General features: G+C 48.3%; 1 protein-coding gene across 12 annotated transcripts in view; it reads right to left on the reverse strand.

Annotated features, from left to right (window-relative positions):
• The window catches only part of MBP (myelin basic protein), a 140,697-nt gene that overhangs the window by 88,283 nt on the left and 25,486 nt on the right, over positions 1-26,928 (reverse strand). For 8 of the 12 annotated variants that reach the window (XR_011542830.1, XR_011542829.1, XM_070630307.1 and 5 more), the window contains exon 2: positions 20,897-20,972. Coding sequence is in view for 10 of the 12 variants with exons in the window: in XM_070630307.1 (XP_070486408.1) it covers positions 20,897-20,947 (51 nt within the window). In the remaining 2 variants the exon portion in view is untranslated. Of the gene's footprint in view, positions 1-20,896; positions 20,973-21,193; positions 21,484-26,928 lie in introns of those variants that run through there. The other 4 variants (XM_070630306.1, XM_070630300.1, XM_070630305.1 and 1 more) reach the window with 2 other exon arrangements.

Consider the following 26,928-nt stretch of genomic DNA (forward strand, 5'->3'; position numbering starts at 1 on the left):
CATACCAGAATGGCTGCCTCAGGCTGGGAAGTAGGGGAGGGTGGGGGATGGGGGGTGACCGCTAATGGGTCTGGGTTTCTTTTGGGGATGATAAAATTGTTATAAAATTAGATTGTAGTCATGGTCGTATAATCCTGTGAATATACTAAAAAACAGTGAATTGTACACTTTAAATGAGTCAATTTTATGGCACGTAAATTATATCTCAATAAAGCTATTAAAAGAAAGAAACCAATATGCATGCAATAGCCAGGTCCCCATGAACTCTGTCCGGGCACAGAGCTCAGGATGAGGAACGATTCCCCCTCACGGCAGCCGGCCAGCCCACGGTGGAGACTGTGTGCCCTTCAGTGCCAAGGTCCAGGATTGGTTTTTGAAATGTGAGAATGAAGTACTGAGACATGCTACAACATGAATGAACACTGAAAACATTATGCTGTGTGAAAGAAGCCAAACAGAAAAGACCACATATCATGTGATCACATTCCTACGAAACGTCCGGAACAGGGAATTCCAGAGACAGAAAGCGGATTAGTGGTTGCTTGAGGCGGGGGTCAGGAGGCTGGGGGCTGACAGCTGAAGAGCACAGCTTCTGTCTGAGGTGATGTCAATGTCCTGAACTTGACAGGTGTGACAGTCCCACACACCTATGCGTACACTAAAACCCCACTGCACTGTATACTTCAAATGGGTGAATTGTATGGTATGTGAACCACATTTCAATAAAGAAAACATTTTTAAAGAAAACATATTTCAATTAAAAAAACGCTCAGTTTGCAGGTTACAATGAAACCTCATAGCATTACTAAAAGGGGTTTGGGACTACATGTTCCAGGTACCTTACGAAGCCACTATCTTAGACTAGGAAATGGTCCTTTTAACGACTTAGTTTTAAAGCCACGCTCTTCCCAAGATCATTTTGTAGTGTAATTAAGATTGCAGGGTTCTTTAAATAATGAAGGCCAAGAAATGTGCTCAGGATTTTATTTAAACCTTGACTTTTAGAAGTCACAGCAAAATAAACATTAACTAGTGCCACAGTAGAACTGTTAGCAAGGCGTGTTACGTAACTGGACACACCGACTTCTATTTTAGGAACACAAATATCCTGCCATTTATTCCTGGAAATTGCTGCTCCATCAGCTGATTAAGTAGAATAAGAAGGATGGTCACATAAGGAAGGGAGAGAGAGGAAGGGACGGAGGGAGGCAGACAGAGAGAGGTAGAGAGAGACAGAGAGTGGGGAGAGAGATTCTGCTCAGTGTAGCTCTTTTACTTAAGTTTGATAGTGGAGTGAATTGCAGGTTTGATTAAAATGCACTTGAAGGTAATTTACATAAGGGCTTTCATTCAGTTCGAAAGGATATTCTACATTACTGGAAACAGAATAAGGCAATGGGAAACTCTGATCTTCTTGATTTGAAGGTGAATACATTTCCTTTAGTTTTATATAATAAAAACCTGTCCTAAGAAATTTCCCTAAGCATATCACCCTATGCCTGCACATGTTTGTTTAATTGCTTCCTGTAATGCAGATATGGTAGAAGGGCAAGAAGGTCTAACATTCGGAGAAAGACACATCTTTGCTCAAAAGACAAACATGTTGATATGTTAGAGTATAAACATTTTTCTGAATATAGACCTCAGCCCTGCAAACTTCTAAAAGTCCTTAGTTTCCTCTTTCATGGTAAAATGGGCACAATGATGCCAGCTCTTTCACAGGGTTACCGTGAACGGTAAGTAAATGAGTCCAAACATGGAAAGCTTTAACAGTGTCTGGCCCTCAGCTAGTAGAGTCAACGCCAGATAGCATCATCATCTATTTATTTTATTTTATTTTTTTTGAGGAAGATTAGCCCTGAGCTAACATCTGCTGCCAATGCTCCTCTCTCTTTTTTTGCTGAGGAAGATTGGCCCTGAGCTAACATCTGTGCCCATCTTCCTCCACTGTATATGTGGGACGCCTACCACATCACGGCTTGCCAAGAAGTGCCATGTCCGCACCCGGGATCCAAACTGGTGAATCCTGGGCCGCCGAAGCAGAACATGCGAACTTAACCGCTTGGCCACCAGGCCTGCCCCATTATCATTATTTATTTTATTATTATTCACCTTCGGACTATTTTCCATACTTTAGAAAAGGTGGAATAAAATCTTCTTAAGTAAAAAACAGGTTTTAATGTGCATATCAACGCAATGAGATTAAGAAGAAAAAGAAAAAAAGAGAGAAATTTCACATACAACTCAAATTGCACTGCATTCTGGTTCCTTTCCCTAAAGGAAAAAACTCGCATTGTGAAATGGAATTGTTACTTGTCTCTGCAGATGCTTCTCTTCAAAGCTGAGTTCTGCTCTCCCTGTGATCAGAGGGATGAATTGCCAGAACACCCAACCTGCTCCAACTTGTTCTCTAAGAGCTGAGGAAACAAATGGGGCTAAAGCTTGTTTGTATCCATTCAATACCAGAATGAGTCACCTGAACTTTACTAAGAAACTAAATGCGTTTCTTAATATAATTCCTTCAAAAATTTCATACATACAAGTGCTGATACGTGCCAATCATCAAGATCAATAAGATCAATTCCTCGCCTTATTGAGAGTCTGAACACCATATTCTCTGCATTCATTCAGAATGAACATTCAGGAGAAATGTTTCTCAGGCCACAGACCTTCTCTTGTTTCATAATTGACAATAAAATCAGGTCAGAGTACAGTTACAAGAAGATACAATTTAGAAGAATATTTTGCAAACCTCTTTATTGAGTAAGCAACTCATTCTAATAGGTGATGTGGCAACTAAGTTATCCAGAAGGGTCCAGATCAAATGGGTTTCTCTGTGTTGTTCACAGAACAATACTTTTATTTCAAGCACTAAAGAAATTGTGAGTTAAAAATATTACACTAGTCTTTAGAGAATTATTATATACTCAAGAACAAAATCATAAAACAAAAGATTGGTTTTCTTTTAAACATTGAGTGGTTGGCAAGAAAAGCATGAGAAACTATGCTCCTAAGCAGAGTAACTAAAGATTTTGTATTCTAACAAGGAAATGAGAAGAGTCTATGTATAAAGAATGGCTCACCAAAAGAAGAGTTATATGCTCCTGGAATATTCTCCAAATACCATGTCAAATAGGAAATACTTGAAATACTTTGCAATAAATCACCGAAAAAAACACTAAAATTCTCACAAAGTAGAGTAGAATGGCTAAAAAACGATTTTGGATTCAGTTAATTTTATTGAAAAGTATAAAAATAAATGTTTCATCAATCACTACAGCCCTTTTATTAATTCAACAGAAAAAACCTTAAGACACACGATTTTGGATGCAAAGTATACCCAGAACCACAGCCATCGCAAATGAAAACCCGGAACGTCCCCGTATATCACCCGAAAGGCTGACAAGGCCAGGCCAGGATGCTCTCCGAGGTTGCGAATGATGCCGCAGGGGGATGCGCCCATGGGCTGGACGCGGTAGCCTGGCCTGCACGGATGCATCAGACTCCCTTTTATGCTGGCCGTCCTTCTCGAAGAAAATGACACATTTGTATTTGCTCCTGCAATTTCCCTTCCATTTTCTCCTTCCCTGCGCCGAGCCTGCCGGACCACCCCATTCGCTGACCCCAGGGCTGCCACGCGCTGTGCTCTGCTGGTTTCAGGTCACACTGGTCGGCGGGTTCAACAGCGCCCCCTTCTAGGCAGGGTTCCCGCCGAGCCTGCACCCCAGGCCCGACCCCGGGGAGAAGGTGAGAGTCCAGCGCAGGGCCAGAGGCCCCTGCGATCTCTCGTTAACTCTGTTGTGCTCAGGTCCCATTCAAGCAAAATAGTCTGGGCTCTCTACACAGCTGTAAGGCCCGGGAGAGTGAGGTCTGGGTGAGGCTGCAGGGGTGGCTGAGACAGAGGGAGATGAGGACCAGGGGGTGGATGGCCGACCCCGGGGAAGATGGAGCAAGGGGATGGAGTCTCACGGGAGAAATGTCCCAGCAAAGTGCTGACACACTAGACGGTGCTGGCTCACGCACCAAGAGGGGTTCCCAGACCCTCTGGGCCACCCGCACACAGAGGGCAGGGGTTCAAAAACATCATCCTTATATTGCATTTCTGAGCGAAAAACGGTGTCCCTAAGGCATTGGGGCCCAGTGCCTGGAGGACAGCGGTGCTGGACAGGCGTGGGTGGGGAGGTGAGGAGGAACAGGAGTTCCCACCAGCGCCCGGAGCTCACCCACCACGGGACAGGGAAGGAGACTCAGAGGGCACTGAGTGTGGCCTCGCATCACCCTGTTCGTGTGTGGGCCCCAGGGCGGAGGAAGGCCTGGTCCCCTGGGGCTGAACCGCCCACGTCCCAACTCACAGTCACGACCCTGGACATGCATAGTCAGCCCCTCTGCACACGCACTCATATTTCAATGTTTTCACAGAGAGGGTGGTGACCTCCTTGAGTGAAAAACAAAATTTTTATAAAACAAAATTATCTGGTATGATAATTACATATAATAACAACAACAACATGCAGATTAAAAATTCCTAGGAATACTCTAAATCATTAGCATTGGTTAGTGGTGTCAATATTAGAGTTTAAAAAGTTTTTCTTTTTCTGTGCTTTTCTTCTTTCTCTAAAACAAACTGTATTGTTTTTATAATCATATAAAGGGCCAATTAACAGGATACAAAAGTTTCCCTGAATGAAACTTCACCATTCACACTTTACATGCAGATCAGCACCGATGCTTGTAGTGAGTGAAACTGTGTCCCCCCCAAGAAAGATACCCAAGCCCTAACCCCCGGTACTGTGAGCGCGGCCGCATTCGGAAAGTCAACGTAATTGATTTGCAGATGTGTTAAATTAAGGAGCTGCAGAAGGGCTCATCCTGGATGCGGTATGAGGCCTAAACTGAAGGCTTGATAGTCTGTGCTCCTTGACCCCTGGGGCCTCAATGGCCTGACTAAGTCCCCCTTCTTCGCTCGTCCCCAGGATCAGGTCCCTGCCAAACAGGCCTCCCACGGGGACCCAGTGCAGGGCCTGCTCACCCCCAGCTGGGGGTTTTACTTCCCTGACAGTTTGTAGAATTACTCAGACAAGCCATTCACATCCTCTCGCAGGAACCGGGGACCACTACCCTCCTGCCTCCCACAGCCCCTGCGGCCCACTCCGCTCCTGAGTGCAATCTCGCGTGGCCATGTCGTGTGTAGGTCCTCCCGGAGCTGTGACTACAAGAGACTAGTGTACTGCTGTCCATCTCATCTGTCTGCTGTCCATTGTCTGTGTTGGGTCATCCCCATAACCCTGGTGGGACCCCTCACCAACAGGGTGGATAGGGGTGGATGAATGGCTGAGTTATCCAGCCGTAAATCCAATGGCCCTAAACCCAATGACTAGTGTCCCCTCCTGTAAGAAGAGGAGGGGAGGGCAGAGAAATGCACATAAGGAGAGGGCATGTGACAACAGAGCAGAGATTGGAGGGATGCGGCTACAAGCCAAGGGACACCTGGAGCCACTGGAAGCTGGGAGAGGCAGGAAGGGTCCTCCCCCGGAACCTCTGGAGGGAGCACGGCCCAGCCGACACCTTGATCTCAGACTTCTGGCCTCCAGCACTGTGAGAAAATAAATTTCTGTTGTTTTAAGCCCCACACTGTGTATTACTCTGCTATGGCAGCCACAAGAAGCTAACACAATACTCTTGGAAGCTAAGCCATTTTTCAGGCTGGAGGGTACCACCCACCACATCTCTCAGGAGTATTTTCCTGTGGCCTCACGGCACAAACGCAGCTCAGAGGAGCATCCGCCTGAAACACCTACAGTAGGTGACCACTAGACCAGATCAGGCCCTTGTCCCTTTGTGCCTAACACCTGGACACACATGTATTCCTAGGCTGGTGGCACAGCGTGATCTTCACATCGCCCAGAATGGCTGCTTCCGCTGGGCCGCTTCGGCATCCAGCCCGCAGTCAAGTACTCACTTCCGGACACAGCAACACTGCCAGCACACCTCCAGGCCTTCCTGGGACCTGCCTGGAACAGGAGCTGCCTTTTCCTGTTGCAGGTGAACACGGAGGAGGGGTCTTCTGTGCGGTGTGGTCTTGTTCTCCCATCTTCAGTCTACAGGATGGACGTGGCCGTGTGAGCTTGCAAGAGGGGCCTTCGCCATTGAAAATGAGGGTGTTGAGGGGCCTCAACCAGAGCCGTGGGTGGGGTCAGATCTTAAAGCCTAGCCCTGAGTTTGCCTGAGGGTGAGATAAAGACAGTTTCCTCCTTTTCCAAACAAAACCATAACTTTGATAAGAGTGAAATTAGACATTACTAAACGCAGTTCTGAGACGCTACTCCAGCAGGTGTCTCCTCCAGCCGCTCAGTGATTGTCCCCTCTCTGTTGTGCCATTTGCATCAGCTGACAAACATCCTATTAAAACTCAGTGTTTAAAGAAACACAGCCCTGGTTTGATTCCACGCCCCCGCTCCATGTCTCTGCTTCCTGTTTATGGCAGAACTTCCCCAAGTAGGTTCTCGACAAGCCATCTCCAGCCTCCTCCTCCCATTTTCTCTCTGGAACTTGTACCAATCAAGTTTTCGCTGCCACCATACCACCAAGACATCTCTTGCCCGGGGCAGTGATGACCTCCACATGCTCCATCCAATGGCCCATCCTCATCCTCTTCCGACCTGGACTCAGTGGTATTTATCTGACGATCCCTCCCTCTTCCATGAAGTGCTTCAAACACTCCGCTGCCTCATTCACTTATGTCAGTGCTCCTGTCTCCCAGTCGCCTGTCTTGGTCTCTCTTGCAGGTGGCTCCACACTTTCTTGGTCCCCGAATGTTGAAGCCCAGGGCTCAGCCTTGGACCTTGACTCTTCTCTAAACTCCTTTCCTTAATTGATCTGAGACATGCATCCATCTAGGATGTCTCTGCTGTCCAGACTGCCTCCTTTACTTTGCCATGTGAGCACCTCAGGGGCACCTCAGACTCACGGCGACTTGTCACTGTCCTCCACCACCCTGCCCCTCGCATCCTTCCCTATCTGTACACAGCAAATGCACCATCCTGGACGCCCAGGCCTAAAACCTCAGAGTTATCCCTGACTCCTTTCTCTCTCTTACATCCAATCCATCAGTAAATCCTACTGACTCTCATGCCAAAGGCAGCTGAACCTGACCACTTCTCAACACATCCACCACTGCCCCTGACCGGGGCATCATCTTCTCTCACGAGAACTCCTGGGGCTTCCTAACTGGCCCCACCATTTTGGCCCCCTCCTTCGCTCATTTATTCTCCCTGTGACAGCCAGACTCTAGGTGCTTCACAGGGCACTCAGAGAAGGCCCAGGTCCTCACAGTGGCCTGCCAGGCCCTACCTGATCTAGGCCTTTCCCCACCTATCTGGCCTCCTATCTTACCCGCTCCAGCCCTACGTGTGGCCTCCCTGCTGTCTTCCGATGGGCCAAGGAAGTCACTGTCTCAGGGCTTCTGCTCTTGCAATGTCCTCGATCTGGAACGATCTGTCCCCAGAGAGCCACGTGGCTTGTGTCTCCACTTCCCTAGCCTCTGCTCTATGTCACCACTAGGATTTCAAATACCAGCAGGGTCACCCAGGGTGGACAGGTTTCAGCAGAGCTTCCAGACTGGACACACTAGGAAAAAGGACCTGGTGACTCACTTCCGAAAAAATTGGCCATGAAAACCCTATAAACTGCAGTAGAACATCGTCTGACAGAGCGCCAGAAGGGGAGAGGATGGCGCAAGGAGACCAGGCAGAGTGGCTGGAAGAGATGGCTCAGGGCACAGGGCAGGAAGGCGCCGCCCTGTGGAGAGAAGGATGGCAGGTGCAGGTGGCAGGAGCTGTGCCAGGGAGCAGGAAGAGGACGGCGTGGCTGAAGGCCAGGCCCTAAGAGATGAGCAGAGAGAGAGTGTGCGGGCTGGGTAAGCAAGGACAGTCCTCAAACTGATGTCCTACCAGTATGCGAGGTAAATTCCTACTGACACATTCAGAAACGACATTTAAGCTAGCCTTTTACTTTTAAATTTCAAGATGCTGGTATTTTGTTAAGTGCCTTAATGCAATTATGAGACAGTACAGTGTGAATGCACACACCTCTATGAATAATCTATTGCAGTAATCCTAAGTCACCACGTGTAATTAATGTAACTACCAACTTGCCTTGTCTATTTACTTACGACTTGTGTTTGGTTACATATGACTTGTGCTAAAGCATAATTCAGGATGCATTAAATAACAAAGTCTGTTTTGCAAGAATCAAAAGCTGCAGAAATATAATAATAAATTTTAGGCTTTTGTTTGACTCTATGGTAATTAAATTAATGCCAGCACCAAATCACAATTAGGAGAATGATGGTTACAGTGATCCAAGCACAGAGCCTGGCTGAGCATGAGAAGGTGTCTGACCAACAAGCATCTTACAGTGCCCCTGGCTGGCGGGCAAGAAATAGCACACACACACACACAGACACACACACCCACAGACACGACACAGATACACATGCACAGACACACTCACAAACACAGAAAGATAATTTTTCACAAATGTATTCCAGCATGTTCTATCTCTTGTTTCCCAATTTAAATTTTTAAAACCAGACTGCCAACGTTATGACTGAGAAAAGACAAGAAATATTTTGAAAACCGGGTTTTTAAGGTTTCATTTCATTTAAAACATTGTAGGAGAGTTTTATTAAATATAAAAAAAGTTCTTCCTTAACCACAAAAGCAGCGCAGAGATTTCATACGGAAAGACGTGCTTTCCACTTCTAGAGTCTGAAAATAACTTGTCTTCAAAGATAAAATTACACGATGACATTTCTGAAGTCACCTGGCATGGGATGAGAAATGGCAGCTCAGTGAGCCTCGCTCAAGCACATGAAGTAGATGGCAACCAAGAAGACTGCTCAGTGATGAAGACAATTCACCACCCGACCACATCCCCGCCCGGCCTAGGTCCCGTCACAGGAGGGCAACTCACATCCTCTCTTCCGTTGTTCTGAAAAGGAGTGTTGCCACCTTCACACCGTCACCTAAGTCATTAAGAACCCAGGAATATCTGTTATGCTGTCCTCGATATCGTGTTCTCAATCAAATGTGAATCCAAAACCAAGCTTGAAAACCAATTCACATAAAACGTGTCCATCACAAGCTCAAGTACTTTCCCACCTTAAAAAAGCCGAATGAAACAAGCTCTGCTTCTGCTCACTCTGTGCTGTTTTTGATAAGAAGCCAAGATCTCTGACTTCCCTTCCCTCGCTCCTGTCAGCCCTCATAAAATAATCCAGCATTACAGACAGAGGGACAGAGTAATTAGGGGATATCACACAGCTAAGTAAGAAACGAGAAAGGAAAGCTTTATGAGTCCAGCTGAAAACAAGATGATGAACAGATCTGACTCATAGGAGCGCCAGGCTCCTGATTTCTTGCGAGCAGCTGCCTCGAGGCCCCAGAACACAATCTGTGAAGACAGACAGAAGACAGGTCTGTGGTCCAGTTAAAGTGTGAAGACACATGACACTTGGGTGCACATTCTGCTGTTTCTACAGTTTTCCACAGACTATTTTACTGCCACATTATTTATATTTAACAACCAGTGTTGAATATGTCACTTATATTTAATGACGTTTGTGGTCTAAAGTCAGCGGCTTGCAAATTAGGTCACGGTGTCTGATAAAAGCTAGGTTTGCAAACTAACTCCTAAACTTACTGAACCCCAAGGTAGGGTGACAGCACGCAGAACATGGCATCTCACAGGCCTCGGAGGCCCTGGGGTTTTCAAGCCCCAAACCCTAAGCCGCAGGCCTTGAGGTCCCGAGCTCTGAGACAGTGGGGGCCCTTCTCAACCTCAGCCTGAGCCCCAAGATCTAAGGCCACAGCTTGGCTCACCCTGAACGTTGAGGAAACAGGAGCAAGTCGGGGAGAGGCTCTGGGCGGGGCTCGCGGGAGGCCCACTCTAAGATAAGGGGACCTGGGCCGAGACTCCAGTTGGGGGAGCGAAGCCAGACGAGGACGGAGCCACGGCCGAGTTCATAGATCACGTGCTGGGATGTCAACTGCAGGTTGGTTTTATGTTGCCTGGGGCGCCACTTCATAACCGCCCGGCGTTATTTTTATTAAGGGTTGTTGAGGCAGTGGCTGCGTTTGCTAATTACACCTTATGTCTTAATAATTACGTTGTGTTTGTGGGATTAGTTGCCACCCAAACTCAAAAAGGTATGAGTGTTCTCAGTTCATCGGATGAAACAAAATACCCACTTAGGTTCCTTAAAAATCAGACTCAATCTTAGGGTCGTGCTCCCCACACAAAACTGTGACAAGAGACTTTCTCTTTGAGTCCATTCCAAAAGCAAACGCATTACCGATTGACACATTCAAGACTCTGCTGTGGAATGTGGGCTGAATAAGACAGTAAGAAATTCCGCATCTTGAAGACAGTATTCAACATCCCCCTGGCGGACATGGCAGCCACTTCACGTGGGACGCAAAAGCGGGCCCAGCGGGCTGGAAGCTCACTCCTCCATCTTCACAGATGGTCTGAGCTCTTAAGTACAAACACGATTTCACAAAACCAACTGTAATGAGCTGTTCCACACTGTCTTCTTTTGGCTCATTCTCAAGTCAGACACAGATCCATTTTGAGTTTTCCAGAACTGTAATCAGGTTATTGATTATTCACAGATTTTGGAAGACCTCTTTAAAAGGATGCGTTTTCCCCATTATTTTATTTCTCTTTTCTAGGAGCTCACTGAAATTCTTTGGAAGCACGAAGCAAGTCAGGAGGGTAGACTTCTGAGTGTGCACTAAAGCCAGAAGCAGTCTATATTAACGTCTGTGGTTTTCAAATGCATGTTTCTGAACTCTGCAGCAGCAGCTGACTTTAGAAGGAATGTTCAATAAAACAGCGTGCTGCGAGGCTCTTCCAAGCCGAGGTGAGCGGGCACGAGCACACACTTTTATTTGCTGTAGTTCACAGCACACCAACAGTGCCCTTGCAGTTTCTGGTGTTTATAAGTGCTTGTGTTTTTCAGAGAATTTTACCTTCTGAACTCAACATTAATTTTTGCACGAAATTGTACTACTTTTGGAAAGCCCTCAATTTTTTTTCATTGACAAAACGGAGCCAACACCTATCTGGTAGGGTTCTGGATACCCTAGGAACTAGAGTGACATCCATCAAGCATCCAGTAGGGCTGCCTGTTGTGCAAGAGGGCAGCCATTCGGAACACGTGGCTGTTTACATGTAACCTATCTAAAATTGAAGAACATTAAAAATTTGATTCTTCAGTTGTACTGGTCTCATGTCACATGCTTCTCTACCACCCTACTGGACAGGTGCGATATAGAACATTACCATTGCCGCAGAAAACTCCAGAGGACGGAGCTGCAGTAGAGTCTGCAGAGGGGGTCACGACATACGGCAGCTGTTGGCACATCCTGCTCCGTTTAGCGTACCTTCTACCTACTGAGGGACAGTCTCACGCTCTGCAACTGAGGTAGAGAGGAGTCCTTTAGGGGAGTGTGTGTGTGAGAGAGAGAGAGGGAGAAAGAGAAGATACCAGGAGAGAAAGAGGAGGAACTCTGAAATTCTGTCGAAGACAAGGCACCAGGAAGTCGGCCTGCACCTGGCAAGCTGAGAATTCACTGGACGTTCTCGAGGTGTCTCCGCGTATCTAGCCATTAGACTGCTAAGCATCTCTAAGGAAATGCTGTCTACTCTTCAGTCCCCCAAGCTTTTAAACACATATTATACGATTAACTTAAGGATTACCTGAGTTCTCAAAAAAAGTTAGTTAACCTGACTTTCCTAAGAAAATGGAAATTATACATTCACGGGTCTAACAGTTGCCAACACACTGCAGTCAAGTCAGAAGGTGAAACGGGCGGGTGAGCTCGGTGCTTGGGGCACAGCAGACCCATCACTGGATGCTCCCGGCTGGAGTCTGAGTGACCAGATGGAAGTGAGTGACTTAGTAATTCCACTTCCTGTTCTGTGAAATAGTCACGGTGACGGGGGTTGGTTTTAACAGGAACTACAGAAGGAAGTGTGACACGGGGAGAAAACCAGCACGTTGGACTGGAGTTTTGCAGGCCTGGGTTCAGCCCAGCTCTCGTCGTTTTCCTGGCAGTGAGCAGGGACAAAGTCCTGTCCGGGGTCACTGGCCAGCATCCTCAGGTCAACCCCTGCAGCAGTCACCTGGCCTGGCCCTGGCCGTGAAGAGGGGGTGCCCTGGACACACTCCACAAACAGGCTGTGCAGGTGGGACCCCCCAATAGCAGCGCTGGTGGGGCCGAGGACACACTCGTGAGCAGAGCTGACAGAGGTCAGGCCCTCACTGAGCTTGAAATCCGTGTGGAGAGGAGAGACGACTGCACGGGGCAGCGCGAGCGAACGATGGTCTATTGCAGAACCTCTCTTGCCTGAGGACGCATGGGAGAACAGCGCTTCCTGACAAGGCGAATGCCCTAACGACATCCTACACCTGGGATGAGACGCTGCAGGACTTAGGGTTCCGAAGAGGAATGGCCACGGGGAATTAAACTCCGGATGGAAAAAGTCAGCTCACGCTGGGATGCAGCGGTTTTAAAGGAAACCTATTTCCCCGTCAAAGTGAGAGACTACCTGCACGCTGATGGGAAGAGCTGAGCTGCTTCAGTGCCTTTGCGTATGTCTGCAAACTGAATGTCTCCTTTCTCAGAGTGTCATTCTAATTCCATCTGGAGAGCTCCTCAAGAGAGTGGGTTTAATGATGATTAAGTGCTTGAACCGCTTCTCCAGGGGCCTGATCCTCCCTGGAGAGGGGATGCCCGCGGGCCTACTGTTCCCGCATGGCACACACTTGGCTTTGAAGAACAGCTTTAATAATGAGTCAGTTTAATTTGAAACACCAAATAGACTAATAAGTTACTCCCCACTGTAAAATTTAGATGTGAATCTAAACTTGGCAAGCTCTCAGACTTTGTTTTGTTTTTTTGTTTTTTTTTTGTGCTGAGGAAGATTTGCCCTGGGCTAACATCCACGCTAATCTTCTTCTATTTTTTAGTATGTGGGCCACCAGCACAGCATGGGCACTGACAGAGTGGTGTAGATCCTCACCCGGGAACTGGACCCAGGCTGCTGAAGCAGAGTGAGAAGTGGAACTTAACCACTAGGCCACTGGGGCTGGCCTTCTCAGATCTTGTTTTCCAGTGTGGTATCTTTTTACTTAAGATGATTAAATCAAAAAATCCAGACACGTAGCTAAGTCCTTTGGAGAACTCTGTGAGCCAGCTACCGCCACCAGGAAAAGTAGAGATGAATTTTCCCATCCACAGATGGAAAGCAGGTTCCCCAAATTACTATAATTTCTTGGATTTTCAAAATTTTGAATAGCTCATTGCCTGATCTCCCTCATTTCGGGAAGTGTGGAAGTTCGTCAAGATAAACTACTGGTTGTCTTTATTTTCCATGTTTCCCGGTAGTGAAGCTTCTACCTAGCAGCAGCCTCACTGGTTTCCCAGGAGAAAAAGAAATAGTGACATTTTAAGTGCTCCCTTCTTCAAGTTCATTCCCATGTGAACTGAGGTCAGTGTTCAAAAACACAAAGCTTAATAATTCAAAAGTCAAGAAACAGCTCTGGGGCCTGGAAATCCCACTCCCTACAGGAAGGTAGGAAATTGGGGAGCAAAAGGATGCCCAGTCCCCCAGAGACCAGGCCTCTTCCAGAACCTTCCACTGACACCCCAATGGGCAACACTAGTGAGCCCCATGGTGGGCCGGTGTGGGGCAGGGGCAGCCCCAGAGCCCCAAGTGACAGCTGTGGAGGTGAATTCTGGAAGGACACATGCAGAAGGTGCTGGGAACCCTTGTTCTCCACACTGGCCACTTGGTCTGGGCCTGGAGGGTCTGGGTGGACTGACTTGGACCTCTCTCTCTCCTTGAATTCTCCCTCCTGGGCTCCCCTGATTTTCCTCCTACCTCTCCGCTATCAGTCCCCATCGAGGACTCCTTTTCCTCTGCACAACAACAAATGGCGCCAAAGCTCTTTTTCACAGGCTGCTGCTGCTCTGGGAGATGCTGCAAGAAATCATGGAGTTTAGGGCATCACGGGTTCAAGAGGGAAGCAGTGTAGAGCAGCTGACCACAGGCGACAGACCCTTGGCCAGGTTCGTCCTGCTGAACCAAATGTTGTCTCTACGTACACAGCCTGAAAATATGCCAACTTGTGTCAGTAAATTACAAGTCCACCCAGCATCCTCTTAAAAATGGAAATGCCAAAGGAATGTTTAAGGTGCCACCAGCCACTCCCATGGTGATGTGAATTCATCAAGAAGGGCCAGTCTCTTCCCAGCAATGGTTCTTACAGGCACGTTTTGATTGACAGGCATAGCCAGGCATCTGGAGAACATAGGGCAGTTTGTGGGGTAGGCGGTCCAGGTGGGGCCAAAAGTAGTGGGGTATTCAGAACCCACTGCCTCCAGCGAGGCTGCAAGTGGGAGAGACCCAAAGAAAGGCATTTACATGGGTCCCCCAAGTCAGATGTTTTTCTGGTATTTAAACGTTTTGCCCACATTGCCCTAATCCTAAAGAATTGGGGAAGAACCGCTCGTGGTCTTCTAAAGTGTTGACCAAGGTAAGTGTCCCTTATCTATTTGTGCTCCTTGTAGCTCCTTCTCCTGGGCTGTGACTGCACCCCACGCTGGGACCTCGCCCACCCAAGGAAGCCTGGGTCCCCGCCCCCCAGCGCCCCTTGCGCGTCCCGTCACTGTACTGGATGCAGAGTCAGAGCTTTCTTGGTCTCTCCAATTAGATGGTGAGCTATTCTGAGGGCAGACGCAGGATCTTATTTTTCTTCGAAAACAATAACAATAAGAAGAACATCAGTAATAGTAATAGCAACAACACACACTTTCTGTGTCTCTTGTTGGAGGAAATTCGGGGCAACACAGCCTGATAGGTGCTGTGCCGCACACGCAGGGCTCCCTGGCAGCACCCGGTTTAGTCTGTGCCAGACTGCCAGGTCTGAGCCTCCCAGGTTTGGGAGGTGATGACAGCGGAGGACAGAGGAAGCCACGAGACTAGGATGCACTCGGGCAAACGTCCCTCTCAGTGTCCCGAGGCCTCTGGATTCGGACAGGTGCAGAGGCCACCCGAGTCCTCCCGTGCACTGAAGTTTTCTTCCCCACTGCCTTACGCTGCATTTACTGGTCCAACCAGGGGACGGACGTGCAGCCGCTGCCATTCACCCATGTCCCCTCCCCTGTGCCTGCCCTCCCTCCCGCTCTGCCTCCTCTTCCTCCTCAACTCCCAGCTCTCTCCATCCAAGGGCAGTGGGTGAAAACTCGGACCTATAATCATCTCTCCATAAACGATATTGGGAATTTACAGTTTCTCTTTCTGATTTCACCTCTAGAAAGGCTTTATTTGTCAGGCAGCGGATGAGATGCACAAATGGGTCTGTGAACTGAATCACGAACATCGTGCGGGTTCCTCAGGATGGTCTGCCTGGGGAGGCGGCGGCCACAGGAACAGGCCCGGCTGTGCAGGCTGCCGTCTGGTCCTGCAGCCCCAGCCACACGTGGTCACTGAGTGCCCGACATGTGGCCAGGGCAGACTGCGACATAAGTTAAAAAACACCCCAGAGTTTGAAAACTTAATGCAAGAAAAAGAATTGTGAAATAGTTCATTGATAATTGTTCTATGCTGACCTGACATTTCGGGTTTATTAAGTTAAAGAAAACATATTATATTAAAATTATTTTCTCCTGTCTTTTTACTCTTTTATTGTGACTACTAGAAACTTCTGCTGGTCAGTGCTGACCTAGAGGCCCCCAGACCTGGCTTCAAAGCCCAGCTTCTCCTTTCATTAGCTCCCGGCCTTGGGCAAGTCACCCACCCAGCTCAGAGCCTCAGTCACCGGTAAAGTGAAGACGATATTTTAAGGGTCAGAAGTGTGGAGAAGGGCTGAACAAACTATCATGAGTGCAGCACGTGGAGGACACAATCCCCAGGCCACCGTGCTGTGCGGACAGAGGGTCCCAGTGAGAGCTCGGGCGTGGAAGGTTCTGGACCACTGGCCTCGCCTCCTAGGAGACAAGCTCCATCACAGGCAGCGAGGGGTGCTGGCTGTGAGGGGGCCTGTGAGGGAGCCTGAAGGCTGGGGACTTCAACAGGACACAGCCCGTCCGAGCTAACAGGAAAGACGCGAGAGCCAGAGAAGAGCCGGCCGCTGGTGTGGAGTCCACGCCTGGCAGTAACAGAGGTGTCTTTCTCAGGGTGAGGGGTCAGCCACTGGGGGCGAATACCATCCTGGGCTGGAGACACTTCTTTCCCGAATCTCTCAGACTTTCCAATCACGGCTAGGGCTTACCAAATAACACAGATGTTATAAACTGCATCGTGTTCCCCTAATATCTGTATATGGAACTCCTGGCCCCCAAGACCTCAGCCTGTGACTGTATTTGGAGACAAGGCCTTCAAAGCGTTAATTAAGGTAAAATAACGTCACGTGGTGGGTCCTACTCCACTGTGACTGTGTCCTTACAGGAAGAGATGAGGACACGGACACACACAGAGGGAAGACTCTGGGAGGACAGGGAGAAGACATGTCTGAAAGCAGAGAGACAGGCCTCGGGAGGAACCCGCCCTGCCGACCCCAGGACGGAGGGAGAGGGCCTGTCTGGGGTTCAGGCCGCCGCCAGCGCTGCTTTGTTACAGCGGCCGAGCTGACTCACACCACATCGACGTGGGTGGCTGGAGAGCCCCCGGGTATCCCTAATGTCACACTGGCTCTGGTTCTGAGAGCCTTCGTGTGTCTAGCACTTACTGAGTCACCAGCTGGGGGCTTAGCTGTCTTCAGAAAACTCAAGAGAGCAAACCCACAGACAGAAGATGGACAACATTCAGAGGAATGCCGAATAAGAGGGAAGCTCGGAGCAGCCTAAGAAGGTGCGCACGCCATCCTGAGCCCCGCTGGCTCCCAGGAACAACGGTCAGGCCCTCCATGCACACTGACAAGGGTGACGAGTTCCCAGCAGGCAGCTGAGCCAAACGTCCTATGCACCTGTGGGCTGTGTCCTCCCTCAGTCTAAGGACCATCTGAGGGGCAGCCTGCCCTCAGCCGGGGGAGGCTATTTCCAGCTCGTGGGGCTGGTTTCCTTCCTGGCACCTCTGTGGTGGTCTGCTGAGGACCGCAGCAGGCTTGGCTCTCCCTGGGGTCTCCAGGGCACCTGGGACCCAGCCCTCCATGGTCTGCCAAACACCACCGTAAAAGTGGATGACTGATAAAGAGCTGGCACGTGAGCGAGCCAGAGCTGTTGGGAAACCAAATTCCATCACAACTCTTAAAAACACACGGATCAAAGGTAAACAGGGATTTCTTCATTCTGAGACCAAGAAGGAGTCACTGAAACTGCTCTTGCCTCAGGAATTTGTCGATTCATCTACGTGAGTGAACTGCGTGCCAGGAGTTCAGGCTCCGTGGTTCCTCTGGTGGATGGAGTCTCTCTCCCTGACATCTGCCCCTGGGTCTTCTGCTCTCTGATGGGGCGACAAGAACAGGGCCCTCGGCCACACCGCTCTCTGCACGTGTCCCACATGACCTGTTGCTAGCAACACAAGATTGGAAAAGGGAGTCCTTTCTTCACCAATCAGAAATTCCAGAGTTAATCCCTTCAGGCACGTCCCTCTCCTTCTTAGATGATGGCCTGCCTTCTTCTGGACGAGAGAGAAACCAGTGAGCAAATTTCAAGGTGCTGAGTCACGGGGAGAAACCTGAGAACTGGAAGCTGTCGGGTCCTGGCAGGAAGCGACCGCGTGCCCTTGTGTCCTTCCCCAGCACTGGACAGGGGCCTGGCCCAGAGCAAGAAGTCACCACAAACGACCAAGCCGTTCTCCCCCCACCACAGGGCTGCAGGCTCCAGGGGGCAGCGGGATGGGAGGGGGGACAGCTGCTGCCGTGAGTGCTGGAGAAGATGCAAGCTGGGGGAAGGAGTGAGCCGGGGGCTCTCTGGGCCAGGACGGGAGCACCTCCTGCAAAGAGGCCAGTGTGGGGGAGGACGGGGAGTGACGTGTGCCTGCAGCTACCCTCCCTGTGAACAGGTCAACAATCGGCACCTGGGACAGACAAAAGCTTTCCTTCGACTCTCTCACAAGTGAAAAAAAAAAAGCCTCCCAGAATTACATACAGAAACATGCAGAACGGTAAACGACAGGGCAGGAGCTCATGTAACTGTTTCCTACACTGGTTCCAGTTTAAACGCTGGCCCATGCCATGTCACATCATAGGGCACTCCCTCTGAAAGGAGTCAACTAGTTTCTATCAAGTTACAGAAAAAGGAGCTCCTACAGGTAACAACTATCTACAGGAACCGTTGTTTTTAAACTCCCAATTTTTTATTTGTTTTTAAATCATCGGAATGTTAAAAATTAGATTTCAGAGGACGAAAGCGTAAGTATAGGCTGTACTATTGCTAACAACCTTACTTGGGTAGAAAAAAGCAAATTAAAGATATGTTTTGGTGTTTTACAATGTCAAACAACAGGAAAGAAGCTGCAAGCCACAGAGAGGTTTTTGGAAAGTGGAGTTGCAAATCAGTCATTCTAAGACTTAAAATGCCACACGGTGTGAGCAGGGCTGAGCTCTCTCAGAGGAGCTGGTTTCCACTGTCACTTTTAGTTGGGACTGTCTCCTTGGAGCCCAAATCCAGGGTCTTTATAGCAACTGAGTACATTCCCGGTTCAACGTTATTGTTAATCACAACAAGGAGATCATCAGTTACACTGTTGGAGCGTGAGTTACACAAAGTAACGAGTCATTCCCCATTCGGTCATGCTAGCACCGTCTACGAATATATAAAATTGGCGCTCTTTTCAATGGAGAGGAGAGGATTCCAAGTCAATAATAACATTATAAAAATATAAATTCCTTCTAGTTCACCTTGGGCCTGCAATCATCAGGCAAGAAACCAGATAAAACTTTTTGTAACTTTAAGATACAATACGACCAAGAGCAGTATGCAACGACTCAGTATGCAACGACTCATTCGCTCTACACAGATGATTTCACATCAAATTATGGAAAATTACCTACTTGGCTGATACAGAAATTGAGTCCAAGTACAGGTCGGAGACAGACCCCTTGCTGCAGAGTTTGTTATTATCAGATGAAAGCTGTGCCACAGACCACAGCAAGGGGGCCTCGAGGCTGCAGCTGGTTCAACCCAGCAGACATTTCTAAGCCCTCTGTGCAAATGGGGGTGGGACTCCACCTTTAGCATCACGATGTTCTGGTGACCGGTCAGTTGTCTTGAGTTGTCACACACACAATTTTATGTTGAGTTAAAGTGTCAAAGAAATCTAATAACTTCCCTTCCCCTCCACAAATTAGGGTGGATTCCAAGTTTCACACACAACGTCAGGCCTATTTCCTCGTCATCTGAGATGATTCTTGAGTGGTAGAGAAAGGAGTGCACAGAGAGAGGCTATCAGAGACCTTGGAGACTGATGGCCTTGTGAGCATCACCCCTCGTGAGCGGCTCGGGAGGAAGAAGGGTGGGGACCATGATCCCGAGACACCCAGGGACTCCAAGACAGTGCCTAGAATCGTAATCAAGCAGCGGAAGCTGAGGCCTGTGAAACAGGGTGGAAAATGGCCCACGCCACGCTAGAAACACAAAGATTAATTCTGACTGGCAGGGAGGATTCAGATGATGTTTATTTGTGTTTTTCCCATTTGCTCATGTCTCATCCAAACATTCCAGAATGAGGATGCGGATGCAGACACCACTGGAGGGCCAGTCCCAGAGAGAGGGCGGCGGGCCTGGAGTCCAGGCTGAGGAGTTCTGGTTTTAGTCTGCATCCTAAGGACTGCCCTAGAAGTTTCTAAGGGTAGGAGGACAATAGCAGAAAACCCTGGCAGCCGCAGCACAGGATGCACGGGAGTGGGAAGACCGAACCCAGGTGGATGGGGGAGCTCTGAAAAGCGCCCGTGTGGGCACCTGGGTCCCAAGCTCCGAGGATGACTGAGGACCCTGGGAGGTTGGAAAACTCCCTGGGTGATTTGAATGTGCAGTGAGGGCTGAGCAGGTCGGAGGGCAGGGGGAAAACTGGGAGAGGCTACGGAGTTCATCTGGACGGGAGGAATCCTCAGGGCTGACCCCAGAGTGCCCGCAGCAGGGGCCGGCTGCAGACTCGGTGGCGCTCTGAGAAAAACCCAAGAATTTTCTGCCCTTTAGCCAAACACCTGGGATTCAGAACAAGTTCTTCCAGAGCGTGACCAGGGACTGCCTCAGCAGGGAGTGAAGGTCAAGGCTGAAGCCAACGGGAGAGAGGCCCACTCTGCAGAGGGAGAGAGCGCGGTGCGAGGAGGGCGCCGGGAAATGAATGCTGCAATTAGGTTCAGGTGCTGACAGAAAATCTGATCGATTTCACCAGTAATAAATTGGTTTAAATTTTCACGATCTTTCAAAGCAGCAGCTAATCATATAGAGTGAAATTTGGGAATACTTCTACTAAAAAAACAGAAAATGTTGAAAAACAAAAGTATTTTTGCATGAGAGCAAAGGAATTTGATCATCTCTTTTCCACGAAAACCTTCCTGGGGCCTCTAGGACAACTCACACGGAACACGGGCAAGGGGCCTCTGCCTCCTCTTCTCTTTTCCTTCTTCGTTCCTCTTTCTCCTCTCTCTGTCGCTTTTTCCTCCCTCCCTCCCTCCTTCTGTTCCTGTCCAGGTCCAGGTCTGCCCACTGCCACGAGATTTCCTGAATAAATTAACAGGGAGGGCCCAGCTTCCCGCAGCTGTCAGGGAAGAGCTGTGGGGACTAAACCTATGCCTTATCCTACTACAGATCAAGAGGATTTGCGTTTAATAACAGACACAAAACATGCATTTTAAAGATTTTTGAGCCACGCTCACCCTTACCTTATTGCCCTTCTCAGGGCTTAACTCTCGCTTTCCAGCGTGGTTTCCCATGCTGCACCGGTGAGCTCTTCAAAAGCTAAAAGGAAAAGAGCAGCTGTTAGTCTTAAACTAGTACTTTCAGGGTTTTCGACATTGTTTTGCAAGCAAAGCAACAATCCTGTTAGACACGCTATGCCCATTTCCATGACGAGAAAACTAAAGCTCCCGAACTCTGGAGACACGCTGGAAGCCTGTTAGGGAATGCGGTTGCCTTTGGATCCAAGGAAAAAAGCTAGAGAACAGGAGAGCTGCCAATACCTAAGTCCTGTTCAGTAACAAACACCCTTCAGCCCGTTTCCTTATCTATAAGACGTCAACCCGTCTCAAGAAATCTTGTGGGCTGTTTCCACACAAATACATACAGACAGAGGAAGTCACACCCGACTCAGGCGTAGTGTCATGAGACAAACCGAGACGCAGAAAAGTGCCAACACTCTCCTAAAAATAAAAGGTACTAAGTTGGTGCTCACTGTGTAGGGAATCGTGTGAACACAGAAACAGCAAGATCAGACCAAGGACAGCTTATCAGACAAGTATCCCAAGAATGTGCAGAATTTCTAGGGAAGATAAAGTTGGAGGAAAAAAAACCCATGTGCTCCTCATTTGTATTTTTTCTTTTTTTTCTGAGGAAGATTGGCCCTGCGCTAACATCTGTTGCCAATCTTCCTCTTTTTTTTTCCTCCCCAAAGCCCCAGTACGTAGTTGTATATCCTAGTTGTAGTTCACCCTAGTTCTTCTATGTGGGACACCGCCACAGCATGGCTTGATGAGCAGTGCTAGGTCCACACCCAGGATCCGAACCAGTGAACCCTGGGCCGCTGAAGCGGAGCACGTGAACTTAACCACTCAGCCATGGGGCTGGCCCCCGGTATTTTCTAACTCAAACTTTAGCAGCAAATTCATGATTTTTTTTCTCCAAAAGGCACAAAACCCATTCCAAACGCATTGCTCATCCCACCACATCCTTGTGCCTGCGGTAACCAGGAGCACCACCTATACCGCCACCTCCGACCAGCCACCCGGCTGCACCTGCCCAGGCTTTGCCCACAATTACAAAAGGTGATTTTCCACGATGCATTCTTTTTGAAGAACACGTGCGTGCCAAGCCCCTCCCGAACGAGGAACAGCCTTCCTTGAAAGGCAACAAAATGAATCGTCTTCTAAAAACGGGAATGGCAGATTTCTGAAATATTACATATGGTCAAAGGAAAGGCAAGTTTTGCTACCCAAGAAGCACACTTCGGAAAACAGGGAGTTGCCTACTAACTGAATTTTCCCCCAGTCTCCCCGATTACTATGAAGGACCTGGACGCTCTTTTCCAGAAGGCCCCCAGTCCATGCAGGACGCGCAGACGGTTGACAGGCTTGGGGAGAAAGGAAGCAATGGATCTTTGCAGCGACACCTCTGAGTGTGGGTGTGGGGTGTAGGGTGTATGGTGGGTTGTTACCCGGTAGAGACCGTAAACAGCTAGCCACCTTCATGTTATGTAAATGGAAACTGGGGCAGCGAGAACATTTCCAATGAGAGCCCCACGCACAGAGGGATTTTAAAAAGTGCTGTAGTTCAGATGACTTAGATGGAAGCAGAGATAATGTGCTCTGGTAAATCAAAGACTGGTTCCGGTGGTGATAAAAACACTACTAGCTGTGAAGAGTCACGTGACTTCCTCAGGTTTCATGACACAAGAGCGAAAAAAAACCAGTGTTTAAAAATGTATGCTCTTAAAAATTCAGGTCTACTTTTGCAGATAATTTTGGTATCAGGTGGAAGATATCACCTACCTTCCTAATTTATCTAAATTAGACAACAACAAAAAAACATTGATGGGGTAATCTCACTGGGAAAATGGAGGTTTGGAGCACATAAGGTGCTTTACTTGGTAAGAATGGGTACAAAAAGGAAAGAAAGAATTCTTTTTTGTCCTCTCGGGTCTAAACAGTAGTCAGAGATCATGAACGGGTGTGTTCCTGGCGAGAGATGTGGGTCTGGATGCTGGTGTAGAGCTGCTGTCATTCTGAGGTTTGACGTCTCTTTAATTCCCTGCACTGTTGTTTTAATGAAATACTGAGAACTTGCAATACGTGTACAATGCATAGAGCAACAATGCTTCACACAGCTGTGGCTCTATCTCCCTGTTTAACAAGTAAGAATTAGTCCATTTAAAACTAAGCACAGGTAAAAAAAAGTTAACTTCTTTTTGTTAAAGTTGACAACTTGGACTTTTGGGGGTTTTCCATCTTGGCATAAAGAACCTCGTGTTACCATCTATGTTCTCAGCTGGGCAGCATCTCAAACTCAGCAGCCTCTGATCCCTAGTCACCCCCTCTTACTGTCTCCATCTCCTCCTCCCCCTCCTCGGTCCATCTCTCCAGCTGGCAGTAGGCAAATCCCAATGCGATGTTCCCTCCATCCAGAAAACAAATCTCTAAGGATTTAACCTAAATCAGAACAGTGTGGGAACTGTAAATATTTGGGAGTTGCCTGTGGACAAAGGGAGAGCTATTTTTGGACACAGGCCTTTGGAGCACACTGAAATCCACCACAGATGCTTCCACGGCTCCTCGGAGACAGGTGATGCTTCCTCCAAGCCAGGCTGTTCGGATCAAAACCTTTATCATGCTTCAAAGCAAAACTTTACAGTATATTTGGGATGACTGTTTGTGAAATACTTTAATCAATATTTAGAAAACTCAGGACTATGGGACACAGAATACACCGAAGTAACAAAAGTCCAGGACAGACTTTTGAGTGTGTACAAAACTTGCTAGCTTTGACTGGCATCTCATATTGCCAGAATTGATTTTATAGGTGTCAATTAGAGTAGGCAAGTCTAGCCTTAAATGCACACTTTACACACTGGCAGGAGAGAAAGACAGGAAGAGCGAAGTAATACGGACGTGTGACGGTCTTCTCAGATCAGGGCCCTCCATCGCTGGGAAAACGTTTTCTGAGCATCAGCCCTTGAGACGCATCCCGCAGTACCGCGGTGAAGACAATGAGAGATGGATGATGGGCAGCTGGCTGCCGTCAGTTACCTCTGCCCGCCTGCCTTGAGAGACGGGAGGGGGCCCTCCAGAAGGCTGTGTGTCTTTCTAGAACTGTGCCTAAGAACTCCCCACCAGCAGCTGGCCTCCGTAACATGCTGAAGAGAACCATCTGCAGGCGAAAGAGCTCGCCGTCGGGAGGTCACATTCATTTCATCGCATTTCTGCAATTACTCAAACTGAGACAGCAGGAGAAGAATCTGGTGCACATGTGGAATGCCGCATGGAAGCTGGGCTGACTCTGAGCATTTCTGGGTATTGTAAGAGGCTTTTAGTGAAATAACAAAAAAGGGACGTGGGGGCAGGGGCAGTGGAGGGCTAGAGCTGGGAGAGGGGAAGACTTCGGTGGTATCAGGACAGCCACATACTCCTTAGGCTGAAATTCCATTCTAAATGAGATTTCCAAACGGTCCCTGAATTACTGAAAATTTCCATGATGTTTACATGATTATCAACACTTTGTGTTAGCTACAGAGCCAAAACCAAGCACATCCAGTAAAAGTCAGTAATCCAGATTTACTGGAAAGCAATCCCATCCTTACTGTTGGCTTTCATCTTTAATAAGGTGCTCCTAATGCAGCTGAGACTCCTAACCGTCATGGTGGTGGAGGTCCTGGAGGAACAAGGACATCCACACTGGATGGAGACAAGAGAACGGTGATGCTGACATGCTTGGGGGCATGGAGGTGACAACCCCTACCTGGTACTTTAACCAGATAGTTCTACAGGTAGTTCTAAGTCTTTAAAGTGCAGACAGGGCAGTTGAGACCCAGAGCCCAATCCAGGTTCCTGCTGAGTGACCTAGGGCAAGTTCCTCCACCTCTCTGAGCCTCAGTTTCCTATAAAGTGGAAGTAAGGGAAACTCCCTCACTGTGCTGCTGAGAATGAAACAAACCGTAGGGGCTGGTTAAGGTTGGGTTGGGTTTAGGGTTGGGTTAGGGTTAGGGTGAAGGTGAGCTCTAGGGCTGGCTGGTTTCTACCTTTTGCTTCCCTCGCACCAGATGCATGTTTCCGGGGTGGGTGGGGAGCAGCTGAGGAAACAGCATCCAGCTACCCACGATCGCATGCAAATTGCAGAGACCTTTATGTGGGTTCTCAGATATGTGGACACCCACTCTCGAACTGCCAAGGTGAAGGGAAGGCAAAGCAGTGAAACTCCCAGGGGCCCTTGAGAAGCCCAGAAGCGACACGGCACAAAGAGCCGTGGCAAGGGAGCCTGCCTGTCACAGACGACCCAGCCCAGGAAGGACGTGGCTTCTGCTGGCTCAAGACTGCACTTGGTGGGGCAGTGGAAAAGAGAAAGAGAAGAGGATACTCGAGAGAGGCGTTCCCCAAACCTCAGAGAGGCCCCCGACACTAGAACGCTCAAGTGGCTATTTCTGAAGTTCCTCTGAGTGTTTTTACAGGCAAGGAGATTATTATGAAACCTTTTGTTTCGGTAAATTTATCGTGAGGTGGAGAAGGCCTCAATCCGAGTCTTCCTGGATAGGTGGTTTGTTGGATGAGGTTCCCCGAATCGTCTGCTGTGCCCCCCAACCTCCCAAACGTGAGGAGATGAACAGGCGCGTCAGGTGCAGCGATGCGGGATGGAATTCCTCATGGTGTGGAGTCAATCGTCCGTCACCCGCACCTCAGTGTGCGTTCGGGCTCCTTGGTGATCACCTCCTCTGGCTGTATTTATGCCCGTGTCACAGGAAATGGACCGCGGCCGTACTATTTTTATAGACTTCCAGTCTCAGGCTTTGGTTTCATAAGATGCTGTTGACTGTACAATAGGTATTTTTTTCTTTTGGAGTCCATGTTCATGGAAGCACTCCTAAAATTAATGTTTCTGTGGAGATCCAGGATTCATTCCTCAGAGATTTGCTTTATCCTCACATTTCTACATGCCTTCTAAGTTACACAGTTACAGGAATAACCCTGTAAGCTTTATTCCCATTTTACAGTTGTGAGAGTAGAGTTTGGAAGACGGAATCTAGCTACGAGTGTGTGAGTGCCTCTAGGGATATTTTAGTTAAAACTAGGGATTAGCTGGACATTCTTTACACGAGGAATATGTCTTATACGCAAAAAGTGTCACAGTAGGTCTAGACTAGCATAGATTTCAAAGTTACTAATCAACACAATAAAGAGAAGTAAGACCTTACTCCGACAAGTAGCCTTGAGAAACTGTATGAATTACAAGAACCTGTTTTTATAAACACCTGTATGCGGATAACCAAGTTTTATAATGAAAACAGCACAGATTTTCTATATTCCCTGCTTAAGATCTTGCAATAGCAGCTGCTGAAAAGTGCATGTGAGGAATTATTTGGATTTTAATTCCATGTCTGCCAATAATTATTTACGGCAGAGCTCAGCAAATTTCATTTCTTGTAGCTTCCTATTTCTCATCCTTGAAAACGGAGACCATCATACCTGCAGTCGGTGACATGGAGGATGGAGGAAGGTAACAGACTGGAAAGCCTCAGGCCCTGACGACATATCAATAACATAATTGCCTTCTGGTCCCTTCCTTAGAGAATGGCTTGTATGTTCCATAAGGTGCCGAATGCAGTATGAGACAAAGAGGAAGTTAATTGTGACTCCAAAGGGCTAGCCTTCCACATTTATCTTAACTGTAAAAGTTCAACTTTCTTGTATTAAAAAATTTTCAATAAATATATTGCTTCATACTCACTAGAGAGCCAGAGGGTGATGTGTCTGTCCATTGGTCTCCCGCACAATTATTTATGTATAATATTTCAGGGTAATTTTTTTCTCTGTTCTACATGCATTTGTGTAAGTGCGAATATTGACAGTAAAAACTCCAGTGGGGTGTCACTTGTGGGGAGGGGCTGAGAAGAAGGACACAGGGGCTGAGGTCTCCCCTGGGCCACAGAGGTGGCACAAGTGGGAAGCCACACGAGTGCTCAGCCCACACCGTCACGAGTTCCCAGGCAGGACAG

This window comes from Equus przewalskii, chromosome 7, assembly GCF_037783145.1.
Source record: "Equus przewalskii isolate Varuska chromosome 7, EquPr2, whole genome shotgun sequence".
NCBI classification, from domain to species: Eukaryota; Metazoa; Chordata; class Mammalia; order Perissodactyla; family Equidae; genus Equus; species Equus przewalskii.